At 38.6% G+C, this 13,476-nt stretch overlaps 2 protein-coding genes across 2 annotated transcripts; both read right to left on the bottom strand.

Moving 5' to 3' along the window:
* Nucleotides 1–698: 698 nt before the first annotated feature.
* Nucleotides 699–5,713, bottom strand: LOC131325937 (profilin-2). The gene is made up of 3 exons (XM_058358443.1): nucleotides 5,360–5,713; nucleotides 1,778–1,915; nucleotides 699–1,128 (listed from the first exon to the last, which is right to left on the bottom strand). Exons 1-3 carry the CDS (start codon nucleotides 5,486–5,488, stop codon nucleotides 994–996), a joined length of 402 nt encoding a protein of 133 aa, XP_058214426.1. The 5' UTR covers nucleotides 5,489–5,713; the 3' UTR covers nucleotides 699–993.
* A 748-nt stretch (nucleotides 5,714–6,461) lies between these two features.
* On the bottom strand, nucleotides 6,462–11,443 carry LOC131325936 (derlin-1). The gene is made up of 7 exons (XM_058358442.1): nucleotides 11,233–11,443; nucleotides 8,382–8,517; nucleotides 8,165–8,238; nucleotides 7,965–8,058; nucleotides 7,469–7,597; nucleotides 7,205–7,365; nucleotides 6,462–6,954 (listed from the first exon to the last, which is right to left on the bottom strand). The coding sequence occupies exons 1-7, from the start codon at nucleotides 11,247–11,249 to the stop codon at nucleotides 6,843–6,845; spliced, it is 723 nt and encodes a 240-aa protein (XP_058214425.1). The 5' UTR covers nucleotides 11,250–11,443; the 3' UTR covers nucleotides 6,462–6,842.
* Between the last annotated feature and the right edge of the window lie 2,033 nt (nucleotides 11,444–13,476).

Genomic DNA, 13,476 nt, shown 5'->3' with positions numbered 1-13,476 from the left:
CCCCTCGAGAAAGTATTTCGTAAAACGGTGACAACACGTGACACGCACATTATCATATTGCAACGACCTATCTATTTATACTCGGCTGGATGGGTCCGAAGTGAGGTCCGAGGCCGAGCAGGCAATGCTAACCGGTAAGAGGCCGGCTAGCTCATTCATAGGCCCCATCAGAGAGGCACATGCAGCAGGGAATGAATAGAGCAGCAATACTACATTAACATTAACGTGCCATGTGGTGTCAATGTCACACAAAATACTTTATCCTTGCCTAGACCTGAGACCAAACCTGAGCTCATCACGAGCCCACACCATGCTCATGCTATGTTAGCATGGTGACCCATCATGTTCTGACCTATTTAAAAGTTCTTTGGAAATAGTATGCAAAAGCATCTTACACCCCATTTCCAGAGTTTCACAAGAAGAGTGAGAACTTAAAGGTCGAATGTGAAACTTAATTCTCATAAATAAATCAGAAAAAATCGAAAAACACGAAGAGTTAGCAAAGTACGCCGAGTAAAAGTGAATGACGAAACCAATCGATTTAAAAATAAAAAATCGTAGGCCGCTTCATATTTTCTCCAGGATTAGTTAGGTGTGTATTATCAGTACCATTTTACTAGAATAAATAATCTCACAAATTTGGACAATGCAATACTCGAAACAAACCGTATGGAATTATTGGCAAAATGACTTAGAGATTTCATGAGATATCAGAAATTTGTATTGCAGTGCTGACGAAAAGAAACAGCTCACACCGTGCCGAAATACACATCACCATAACCACAGGAAAAAAGACTCAAAACACCAAATAACTGTTTGTCCTAAATTATTACTCAGAATAACTCCACTTCCATCTCATGGGTTTGGAGGAAGAAGACTAGAGCATAGATGCAAGGGGGAAAAATGGGTGGGGGAAAAATGGGTGGGGAAAAAACCCAAAGAATTTAAGTGTGAAGATCAAGATGTAGTAGAGATCATGAGTAGATCTAGGCTTTAGAGGCCTTGATCAATGAGGTAATCACCCAACCTCTCGACAACCATGTTGCACTGTCCAGGGGTTACTGGTTCCTCATAGATTCCAAAGACCAGAGCTTGCCCTGTCTTCTTTATAGTGATGCCTCCTGATCCCTGCCAAAAGAAAATGAAAATTTGAAAAGAAATAATAGAAAGTCCCTTTTCAATAAATTTACTGGAAAAAAAAAAAACAGAGAAAATAAGTAGAGATTATGTTTGTCTTTCACCATTTGGATGCGATTCTTGGTCTTATTCTGGCTGGAAATGGAACTAATGGTAGCAGAGAATAAACGCAGACAGAGCAAGCTTATACGCTCACTGCTAATGGCTTCAGTGAACATTAAGATGGGACTAAAGCTTAGCCAACTAGTCTTTGACGTTGTGTGTTTGAGTATTGAGAGCAGCCACTTGGTGTTGGGTCTGTACCCAATCTTCGCTTCCCAAACATTAAAACTGGGCGTACGTTTTAAATATTGAAATTGTGAAAGCAAAATCAAGTTGGTGGCGTATGATTATCATGTATACGTCTCTATCGCTATCCGCCTCTTGTTCAATGGATTTCCTACCTAAGATGTTGGAAATCGTCCCACATTGGTTAAATATAACCGTCGATTGAAAACAAACATACTTATGCCTCAGTCAAAGCACTGTCAACAACAATTGCTTTGAAGGAGGTTTTGTCGAGTTATGCTGAATCTGTCACTTGAGAAATGCAGGAATTAGTCAAAGGAGACAGTTGGGCATGTTCTTTTTTTCCATTCACCTTCTTTCCACGGATTACAGCTCCAGGCTCTCCTTGGATGACCATGTACTTTACGCCGCCCAGGTGTAACCCTGTAGGGGCAAGGTGGCCTGGTTCAGCAAAATCAGTGATGATACCGGTGATCTCATCGGGCTTAAACTGCATTGGTAGAAGCAGAAAACTAATGTGAAATATAAAATAAGAACAATGGCACAGACACTAAGATGTTCAATTATCAGCAATTAATTTCGGGCACAATTACAATGTGAATCATTATTAGAGAAAAGAACATTTTAAGTTCCAGTTCACTGTTAATTTAGGAGTGTCAAATGGGCGGATTTGGGTTAAAATGGTCAAGTTGTAAGTGAGTTGGGTCTTTAATGGGTCACCCATTTAGACCCATTAATTATGAGTTCAATTACCCATACCCATACCCAACCCGACCCATTTATTTAAAATCAAACCCGACCCTCCCATTAATCCAATTATATACTATATACTAAAATTTTAAAATGACCAAAATACCCATATACAATGAAATGACCATATAAACTTAATAAATAAATACTACTAATCCGTATAATTCGTTTAGTTGCATTTTTTTTTTCCGTTCTTGCATGTTTAGTTGCATTCATTTTCTCTCTCTCTCTCTCTCTCTCTCTAGACTCACTGGTCTAGCAGTTCAAGCAAATTGGGAGAATCCAGAGTTCATTTCTAACATCTACCTCAACGTCCGCCGCCTCTTCGATTTCCTCGTCCAATTCGGTAATTTTCAAAAAACGAAACTCATCTAAAATTTCGGTCCTTCTCAAATCTCATTCGGGATTTTAAAAGACTCTTCTAGGGCAGGAAGAGATTTTCCAAAATTTGTACCATTGATTGTCGAGACAGATAGGAGATTGAGTGCTGCGGTAGAAAAGCGACACCGCTAAAAAGGGAAAAAAAAAGTGGACTTTTTTTTACTTAAAAGTAGTTATTTTCCAAAATATTTGGGTAAAAGTAAAAAAAAAAATTTACTTTTTCAATTTGTCTCGTCAAGAAGAATCAAATAGTCAAAAAAAATTAACATAAAATGAACAATCGCAAAAAAAAATGAATAAAGACTTTTACTAAAAGAGAAAGTTGTTTTCGGAGCAGGGTCTAATGATTTTTGACTTATCCGGAAAATGCATTTATAGAATTTTTTTAGTATTGAATAACAAATTATAAATGAATTAGCAGTTTTAACTTTGAAATTAATCCTTTGAAATCACTGCTATTTTTATGAGGGATTTCACTGCTTTTGAAATGGGTTTGTTTTAGAGAGAGAGAGAGAGAGAGAGTGAGAGAGAATTTGGTGGTCATTTAAGTTGACCCAATTGAGATCCATTAATAGATGGGTTAGATGGGTTGAGACCCATTCTGACCCAACTTATAAATGAGTTAGATTGGGTCTATTTTTTAGTTGATGGGTTTAAGTTTGTTAATAGATTTGGGTTCAATTTGCCACCTATTATCCAAAAATAGTGTACGAAAATTTATTTGTTTATTTTTTAGTCTGTTATCGTAGCAGTGTTATCTGTTTTCTGTACGAAAATTTAAACCACTGAAGACAATAACAGAAATCTGCTAACAAACTGAAACTTCCCAATTAATTGTCCACATCAAAGAAAAACTGGTCGTCTCTGGTTTTCCTCCATTGTGGCGCAGTGGCAGTGAGTAAGTTTATAAATACCACATTCACCCCAGGCGAGCATCAGTTTGACGCTGATCAATAGGGAGCATAACAATGGTCAAATTCTTGAACTTATTTTGCATTCCAATTATACACGAGTAATACACTGGCTTTGGCAAGGACGGAACCAGGATTTTACCCTAACAGTGGCAAAATGTATACTAAAAAAATTTAGTGGTGGCGAGACTATATAATTGGGCATAAATTTTTTTTTACATATAATAATTGCATTTTTTAAAATTTTTATCGTAGCGGTCGCCGCTACTAGACCCCTCTGATCCCATCCTTGGGCCTTGGGGCATGTACAGCAAGCTCATTAAACACCGTTTTTTGATAAGGTAGCCAGGTAAACCCATAAAACAGTTCTCCATGAGACCCTCCAAAACCCTCGCTAATTTCCAAAATCCTTTACTTTGCCACAGTGACTCTTCGGACAGGGCGAGGAACTGTTTATTAGCTTTACATGTGCAACAGGGTACAGGACTACAGGCAAACTTACATGTGCAGCACCAGCAGTGTTTCAGAATGATAAAAATAGAATAAGAAAAGTATTTTAGTAGAGTAGAGTTAAAGTCGACAGGCTGATGAGAGTTTGTCTAAAAAGAAATTAACTCAAATAGTGATTTCTGGATGGCTAATTTGGTCCAAAATTCGGAGAGACTGTTGCACTGAACTTGCACTTGCTCTTAGGACGTGTTAAGAAGAGCATATGAACGTGAAGGCTCCATTCATGGCTTTAGGAATATTTTGCTGGAAAGTAGTATACGCGATACTGGCTTCCAACAAGTAACGGAGAACGACAAGCAAACCTTTGTTGTGGCACAAATATTGAACAAACCGAATTATTGCTGGGAAAAAACAGAGATTTTGCCTTGACATTCAGTAAAGCCTCATCAAGCATGTGACCATGTTGACAAAAAGGCTCAGCAAATCTCAATTCAGCTTTGAAGCTGTTTTTTATTTTAATATAAAAAAGAAAAAAGGAATAGAAGTATCCACTTCCATCAATCTAAAGGAAATCATTTTTCTTCTCCTCAATTTATATAATTCCCGTTCTAGAACAATTAACAACCTTTCTTTCTAAACAGTAGTTCAAGATGCTATCAACCAAGCCATGCTTTTAACCCCGAGGGGTTGGTGTCTCGATTCTCGAACTACTCGGTTCGAGATATAAACCAAGCCATGCAATTAAATCCAAGGGGTTGGCCTAGTAGTCAAGGCCTGTGACTTATTTTGCTTCCTCCTAAGGTCTCAGGTTTAAAACCTATCAAGTACTATCAATTTATTTGGGACCAATCCATAGAGAGCTTACTCTAGCTTTAATTGAGTTCTCCACAAGTAGGCGGTGAGATTGGGCCTCAAGATGGCCCGAACACCTAAGTTATCAAAAAAACCAAGCCATGCATTTGCAAACCTTAAAAACAAATCACTAGATATCTATGAACCAGAACAAAATCAACATGACCAACACGATCATCACATTCTTCAATTTATTATCAACAGTGCATGTAAATTGTAACCGAATAGATCCATCGAGCCTACGTATCAAACCAATCGATTCACACGCAGTGGTAGCTAACATCTGAGTTATCAAAAACAAAAAAACAAGCCACCTCCGCAAATTTAAGATCAACCGTATTCATTCATGATTCAATGAACAACAACCAGATCAAAAAAACAGACGTGATCCATTTACGAAATAGCAGTCCATGTCATGAGTATAGATCAAGTTAACCCGCAATGTACCCTATTAAACGCCAATATCACGATCGATGACAACAAATGTACACACTATACAAATAAGCAAATGAGTGAAATAGATGTATCTATCTATATCTATATATGTAGAGAGAGAGAGAGAGAGAGAGAGAGAGAGAGAGAGAGGTGACCTGAGGGAAGGAGGCGCTCTGAGCCCAGACGCTACCGTCGAGGCCGATGATGGAGGCGGCGGTGAGGTGTAGGCCAAGGCCGTCGATATCACACATCAAGTGCTCGTCCACGTAAGTTTGCCACGACATTCTCTCTCTCTCGTTTTCTCTCTCTAAAATTTACTCGCTCTCAGTCTGTGAGATCAGCTTCGTCGCCGTGGTTCGAGTTTGAGGTTGTTTTTCTGTCTGTGAAAGGAAATACTATAAATGGAGAGAGAGAGAGAGAGAGCGCGCTAAAAATGGGGATGGCGATGATTGGGATCACGATCTTCTCTCGACCGTCCCCTTTCACTCGATTGTATTACCGCCATTCACGTTCGTCCGCCCGCCTTTGTTCAAGGCCAATTCACCGTTACATATTACTGTACTACTACTTTCAAAACAGAAACGCAATCATTCAAAATGCAGTAGTTTGAGACGTGTTTCAAAAACATTTTTACGTTCGCGTTCCCGTATACATGCGCACATTGTGTGACTTAGCACATAACTCTTTTGAAATGGCATTCGCTCCCGCTCTCAATCAATTCTTCACTCTGCACTTCAGGTCTTAATCCTTTGCTCTATGCCCTTGCTCTCAATCTTCACACTGAAGAATTTTAATTGTTCACTCTGCACTTCAGGTCTTAATCCTTTGCTCTATGCCCTTGCTCTCAATCTTCACACTGAAGAATTTTAATTGTTCCGGAGGTTTTTGAAATAAGCTTTGACGTTCCCACACGCCTACCTACTCACACCCGCGCATTGTGTGACTTCGGGTGGGACTACATAAGTTTCGTATGTTCCACATAGAGGTATTCTTGCAAGGTTTGCACCGGACCAAAATAGTTAGTCAATCCCAAGAGGTTGGCCAAGTATCTATGGGGATTGGATAGGAATGGGTGGATTGGGGACGGAGATTGTGGTAACCACCCCATTCCGTCACATTGCCAACCCTAAAACCAAGTTTGTACATTTCAATACTCAGCTCAAACTCAAAATGCAAGAAAAATACTACGAGTTGGTGCTTTATAAGAAAATTTCCAGCCGAGATCTATCAGCTCAGAAGTAAGAACTTCCCCGAAAATTGTCAGCCTCAACCACGAGGGCTTATAGATTTCAATTGAAGCTTTCCAATTTCTCATGAATTTGTCACATATGTTCCCCAAAGAGCCAAGCTAAAGCATTCATTGTAATATGTTTCAGCAGCAAATTTCCAAGCAATGATTCAAATTCCTCATATACACTGAAAAAAGATTAGGTAGTATGTAGTATAAAATGGACATCCAAAAACACCAAAGAGAATCTGCTTGTGCTGCAAATTGTCGGTTGTCGGTATCCATGTAGGATCTCTTCTACTATCACATAACTTGGCCCTTGTTAGTGATCTTCTCTAGGAAACTGTTAAAAGAGAGTTGAGACGACGACGACGACTCATTCCTGTAAAAGAGGGAGAAAGAAAACAGCATCATCCCCCCAGTCGATAGGATCTCCCTCTGAAAGCCCCGCCAGTATTCCTGTCAGGCTGAGCCTGGGTAGGTGCCGGAGCCCCAATTCCCAACCTTGCAACCAATTTATGTCTATGCGAAGTCAAGGAAAAAATGCAGACAAAACTACCATCTAAAACGAGTAAGCTACCAACAAAGTGCACAACAAAAAATAATCAACACACCCAAAAAGGTAAAAGAGCAAATGATGAAAGAAAGAGATTCAAGGATTGAGTACAATGTCCAAGGACTGAGAAAACCTGCAAAATTCAAGTTTTTTTCAATGGAAAAATCACACTTGGAGAATTATGTTACACACACACACACAGAGGCAAAAGGATACACCCACATGGGAGTTTTTAAAACGGTTCTTCCACCAGCAAGTGGATGCAACACAGTCAAGAAGTAAAACAGATGCCCAGCAATGATCCCCAACAGATCTGGCAGAAGTGGAGAACCAAAAATGACATCCAGACCAAGCATTGCCCAAGGTAAGTAAAACGCCTGCAAATTGGAAGACGATACAGTGGCACGTTACAATTTTCCGAAAAATAGAGAACTGAAGTTGTGGGTTTTTACCAACACACTAGAGAGAGAACAAACGTACCTTGAGTGTAACGAGACCGTAAATGCTGATATTGGCGTTTGGGAATTCTCTACTCCAGACATAAAGCAGCATGAAAACCAGTGACACTCCTAGAAATGGGGACCACAACCAGGGGATGGCAGATAATGCCTAAACATACCAGTAAGTTAGTGAAAAACAGAAGGATAATGTAGTACATCATCAAATACAGAATCACTTCCAAGCAAAATAGGAGAACAGAAATTGAGTAGACAATCTCAAGGCCAAAAAATGTAATCAATGGCATCTGAACTTGAAGGATGATATGTGAGAGAGAGAGAGAGAGAGAGAGAGAGAGAGAGAGAGAGAGAGAGCACAGGAACAAAACAAAATCCTAACTGGATAACCCCAAGACCTCCAGAATCAAGGTCCCAAAAACTTGCTCAAAATACGCTACCAGGGTAGACATGAAAAAATGATATACTCAGAATCACACTATCACAACACTGAACAAAAATAAAATGATAATCCCATTCACCAGTAAGGTAAAGGCTCCAAATAACATCATCCACAGGAAATCTGCAGTACGTCTTTGAAATGGCCCATTTTCTAGTTGGACTCCATATCTCGCGCTGTAAATCAAGAAGCAACAACAAGAGCATCAGCACTTTAAAAGATTCATCGAACCAGTGAAGCACGGGAGTTGTGGTGCTAATGTGAATTTTATGGGATACTTACATCATTATCAACCGAATTCCAAAATTGACAGAGAATGGGCCAAGAAAAAAGCAGCAGGTAATCGGCCTCCACACCTAGATATTGAAGAAAAATAATTAGTTAAAGAGCTGAGGCTGTAAGGATAGGACTTAAATATAGGGGAAAAAATACTTTCTTGAATTACAAAAATTGGGATTGATACTTCCTCAACTAGTAGATCACGGAGATGGAAATTTACCTCCAAATGTTTGAATACTCGTTCATATACCAACGCAATATATGCAGGATGATACAGTCCGAACTGATATGCGGTGGTGAAGATCAAACACAAGGTCCCATAAGCCTTGGTTACAGGAGGAAGAGAATTGTACCATCTGGAAAAAGCAAAAAAGAAAAAAGAAAAAAAGGTCGGTAATGGTGAAAAGATTTGACTAAGAGAAAAATGCATTCATTACGAATTACAGAAGATGAAGCACAATAAATCTGTAAGAGCTCTTCCCAAAGTACCAGACAGACAATTTAAAGGCTAATGTAAAAACTTCTTCAACTAGAAGTTGTCGAAGTTAAGCAGGTAGATAGTTAGATAAGAAACTGTTGCATACGTGAGTCCCTGTGCTTACACAAACACTCAAACAACTTTCTGGAAATCACTTCTCTCTCAAACACAAATTACATGCTACTTAGACAAACATATTTCTGCATTCAAAAGACTCCCAACACTCGAGTAGACGGAGCAACAGAATAATGCATAATAGGAGCTAGAAAAACAAACTACTAGTAATCAAAATGCAGCCCTTGGTTTTGTTTGTTTAAGATGGTCCCTTTAGTGGAACTTGAGGAACATTAGCTCTTAGCATAAAGCCTGTCATCCCCACAGTAAAAAGAAGGTTTAAGAAAACTATACTATTGCATTAATGTAAGCATCTTTCTGACCCCCTCCTTCACATCACCAGCTTTCTCTCTCATCCATTCACCTGTGCCTATACAGAACTTTATTTCGTTTCACTGGTTGGTAACGAGTCCATTAGTATGTAATCCATTTCCTTTGGAATTCCCTAACCTCCTTCAAGCTTTCTCAATGCTAGCAAATTCATCCCACATGAATTTTTTTCCCCACAATCCACGTATAAACATACAAATGACAAGCAAGTGAACATGTGGTCTTGTGTATTCCACTATGAAGGTTTAGAGACACTTGGCCTCCAAGCTGACATTTTCTCCTACATACATTTTCTTTCTACCCCCATATTCTCTCCTACATAAGATTTCCTCTTCTCCTGCCAAGATCTACTATCTAATTCAAAATACTCTTATTCAAAAGAATCAAAACATTGTTGGTATATATAAACTCATTACATAGACCAGATCCTCTTATAACTTCATGATTCTTAAAAATACAGCATCTACCATAGAACTTTTATTAACATTTACATTTGCAATATTTAAATCATTTCAGATATCCTGCAAGCGCAAGACAACTTTCACAGCGAAGAATTGGTTATTTGAATTGTCGGCTCTACTACTAAGAACAGAAAACATCACAGAGCAACAATACTTTTTCCCAAAAGGAAAGAGGAATTGCGATTACCTACGTCTACAAATACATGGATCGTAATCCTAAAAGAGGTGATTGTAAGTATTAAGTTGCAAAGTCTCCATTATGGAAACCCATACACTTTCTACCCTGTTGTAGGTTTTGCCTTATGGCCTTTGAATCGTCCTCCAATAAGAATCTTTCCTCCAACCAACTGCATTATACTCTTACCCAAATCTCCCGTGCACATACGTAATCATGCAAGGAAACAGACATTGAAGACCACAAACAACTCAAGCCTCCTTCCGAATTAGACTAACATGACATGAACTGACCCACACTGTACTATCATCTCAAATCACGTCCAATAAATGCAAAACAAGTCTGTTTATTCCTTAATTCATCATTCAAATCTCCTCTCCAATCCATCTCAAATCTCCTCTTCTATCAGTACCCTAATCACATAATCCTTCAAAATGCCCTGCGCTCACGCTCTCAATCCTTGCTCTAGCAGATTTTAGTAGTTTGAGATGTGATTCAAAGAAGCTTAACGCTCCCGCTCGTTATGTGACTTGGATCAATACTAACTACCAAAAATGGAAAACAAGAAACAAAAAAATAGAAAACACCAGTTTAATGCATACCCTCTATAACACATTTTTCTCAATTTTTACAACTATTTCCCAATCTCAAAACCTCATATAAAACCACATTTTGCAGAGTTGAGTTTTGTTCACCCTCCACTTAATAGGTTGAACATTACCATCCTTTCTATTGGTTGAAATGGTGTGGATCCACCACAAAGTAATTCATGCTTACCAAAAAGTGTATTGCATGATAAGCATGACATCACTTTGTAGTGAGTTGTATTGCATGATAAGCACGACATCACTTTGTGGTGAGTTCCACATCATTTCAACCAATAGAAAGGAGGGTAACGTTCACCCTCTTTTAAGGAGGGTGAACAAAATTGCACTCATACTTATCTTTTCTCAAGCTGAACAACTTTACCATTGTTCTTCAAACTAGGAACAAGTTCGTAAATCTTCAAACTACACGTTCTAGAACAGGAATAAAAATAAACCCTAATTAAACCTCCTAGGGTGAAAACGGTTCAAGTAGCAAAAAAACACTAGATCACAAAAACAACACCAATCCAATTGGTCGCAACAACCCGACAGATAAAAATAAAATAAAAAATACACAACCCCAAGGGTTAGTCAGGTTGGTTGGTGGGTTAGCTCTCCACATAATTGACCTGGTTCGATTCTTGGATCAGGCCGCAAGAAAGTAATTTATTGTGAATTCTTAGTCCAGGCGTGGATGGTCTTGCCTCAGACCAGACAATTTATTGTGAATTCTTATTCCCGACGTGGATGGCCTACCTTTGACCGAACCAAGGATTATTTGATGTGCTCGTAAGGACCGAACCAAGGATTAGTTGATGTAAGCGTAAGGGGGCCAAACGCCTTACCGTGGAAACAAAAAAAAAATTACAAATACACAAACATGTAAATATATAAACATATACATATATAGAGAGAGAAGAAATTACTCTGCGGGGGAAGACATTGCGGAAGCTTTGAGCTGAGCGAGAAAGCAGATTTGGGATTGCTTAATCAGGAAGACAAAGAGCGAGAAGGAACTAAAATGCGCCGCATTCAATTTTGGCAAACGGAACTGAGTTTTGAGAACCTGGTTGCAGTTGGTCGCGCCTCCTTGCCAGATCCTTCGTTCAAGATTCCCTTTCGTTTACTTCTGGGCCGAGATTTGCTGTGTTCTGTACGGGCCCGTTGATGTGTTGGAATGGGCTTTTGATACGGCGAAGAGTAGGCCCATTAGGCTCGTGGGTAAAAGACTTTGGAAGTTTTTCAACATCAGGCTTCTAGGCCCATTAGGCTTGTGGATAATGCAGAGTAGGCCCATTAGAACATGTTTTTTTAATCCTTTGTGACCATACGATTTGGAACATGTTTGGTCATGCAAAATAGAAAGGGGAGGGAATTGGATTTGCAACTCGTGATGGCTTTGTTAGATCTCCAGTTTTTGGAAGTTCATTATTAGTACGTTTATACTTAGTTGAAATCTATCTAATCGTCTGGATATTTGTTGTATTTTATCTTTATCTCTTCGAGACTGCTAATTATATGTATGAATCTACGGCTAATAGCGAGTGTTGTTGTTTGCGTCAGGCTCCATGTCTAGGTTGAGGTAGAAGGCATTGATTGTTTTGTATGTTCTCGTTTTATATTTGGATTATTAGTTTGACGTTGCCCAAAATATTTGTAATGAATTTTGTTATGTACGTGTCGTTGGGCCTTTATTAATATAATCTTCTCCATTTTGTCAAAAAAATAATTATAAATACCATTAGAGTGGAATAATTGAACAATATTTGTAATGAACTTAAGTGACGCTACACTTTTATCAACACAATATTACTTGTTGACAAAAAAAGAAAAAAGTGATCTTCCACCCTTTGTCTCATTCTTTATCCATTCTAATCAAATACAGTACAAATCTCATCTATTATCTCAGGAACCTGCCTATCTTCTAGTATATCTCTGTCCTTTTAATTCCTAAATTTTCAATCCTTTTAAAAATATTCTAGAAATCACAAATCTTTTAAAAATATTCCAGAAATCAAATGTGCACAAAGTCATTATTCCCCTCTTCATGAGAAATAATTTCCAATAATGCAACGTTAGGTGGACTAATTATTTTACCCAATTATCCAGCTCTTAATTGATCATGCCCTAGCATGCCTTGTTGGTCCTTTAATCACAATTCATAATCTTCCCTAACTAACATTTGCTTTTACTTTCTTTGCATCAAAATCAGATCAAAATAAATGCCTACTATCTAGGGGGAATTTTTGGGTGCCGAGCAGGTACTATGTGGCAGTATTTATCGGCGATCCAGACTGTCCGAATGTGTTTTAAATGATCCAAATTTATTCCATCTCTCTTCTCTTTTTTTCTCTCTAAAATTCAATCCGTCTAAAACACATTTAGACGGTTCAGATCGCGGGTACCCTACCAGCATCCAAAAACTTCTCAGTTAGGGACGCACTAATGTGTGTCAGTGTGTGGGATCTGCATGTATGGTACATGCAGCGGTGGTTGTTTAATAATCAGGAGATAAATTGGTACACACCTTAATGGCCTGTCCCCTACCCTACTCTAGCCTGTCCCCTACCCTACTCTATGCTGATATATAGTGATATGCTGCTTTCATTCTGGCATTTGCTTATCTGGAACCTTGTATGTGAGGACCAACACACACAATCCCCACACAAGGGAAAAAAATAATACTGCCTTCGTTCCAAATTGAATGTCAATTTTTTATATTCGTGTCAATTTTAACTCCTTATATCTTTCAATATGAATACAGGAATGTTACATACACAGCAAAAGTGCACAAATTTTGTGCACAGATTTTTTGTGGGGCCCATTACGGGTCCCACACAAATAATCCAAGCCGTTCATTAAATGTAAAATATTTTTTCAAGGGTCTCCGCAAAAAATCAACTTAATCCAACACCTATAAGTGTTCGATTCAATCATCTAACTTTTCATTATCCTGAAACTCGAATGAAAAGTTAAATGATTGAATCGAGCACCTATGAGTATCAGATTGAGCTTTTTTTTTTTTTGCGGGGGCCCTTGAAAAAATGTTTTACATTTAATGAACGGCTCGGATTATTTTTGTGAGACCCATAGTGGGCCCCACAAAAAATCTGTGCACAAAATCTGTGCACTTTTGCTGTGTGTGTAGCATTGCTGATATGAATATCAAA

The sequence above is a fragment of the Rhododendron vialii genome, chromosome 5a (genome assembly GCF_030253575.1).
Source record: "Rhododendron vialii isolate Sample 1 chromosome 5a, ASM3025357v1".
NCBI classification, from domain to species: domain Eukaryota; kingdom Viridiplantae; phylum Streptophyta; class Magnoliopsida; order Ericales; family Ericaceae; genus Rhododendron; species Rhododendron vialii.
Note: the sequence above shows the minus strand (reverse complement) of the source record. Positions and strands in the feature narration are given on the sequence as shown.

Excerpts from the sequence above, each read along its gene's own strand:
- LOC131325937 (XM_058358443.1), bottom strand. The coding sequence starts at position 5,488 with ATGTCGTGGCAAACTTACGTGGACGAGCACTTGATGTGTGATATCGAC. Across the intron at positions 1,916-5,359 it reads AGAGCGCCTCCTTCCCTCAG|TTTAAGCCCGATGAGATCAC; the intron begins GTCACCTCTCTC and ends CTACCAATGCAG. Across the intron at positions 1,129-1,777 it reads CTGTAATCCGTGGAAAGAAG|GGATCAGGAGGCATCACTAT; the intron begins GTGAATGGAAAA and ends TTCTTTTGGCAG.
- LOC131325936 (XM_058358442.1), bottom strand. Across the intron at positions 8,239-8,381 it reads GAGTATTCAAACATTTGGAG|GTGTGGAGGCCGATTACCTG; the intron begins GTAAATTTCCAT and ends TTCAATATCTAG. Across the intron at positions 8,059-8,164 it reads GGAATTCGGTTGATAATGAT|CGCGAGATATGGAGTCCAAC; the intron begins GTAAGTATCCCA and ends CTTGATTTACAG.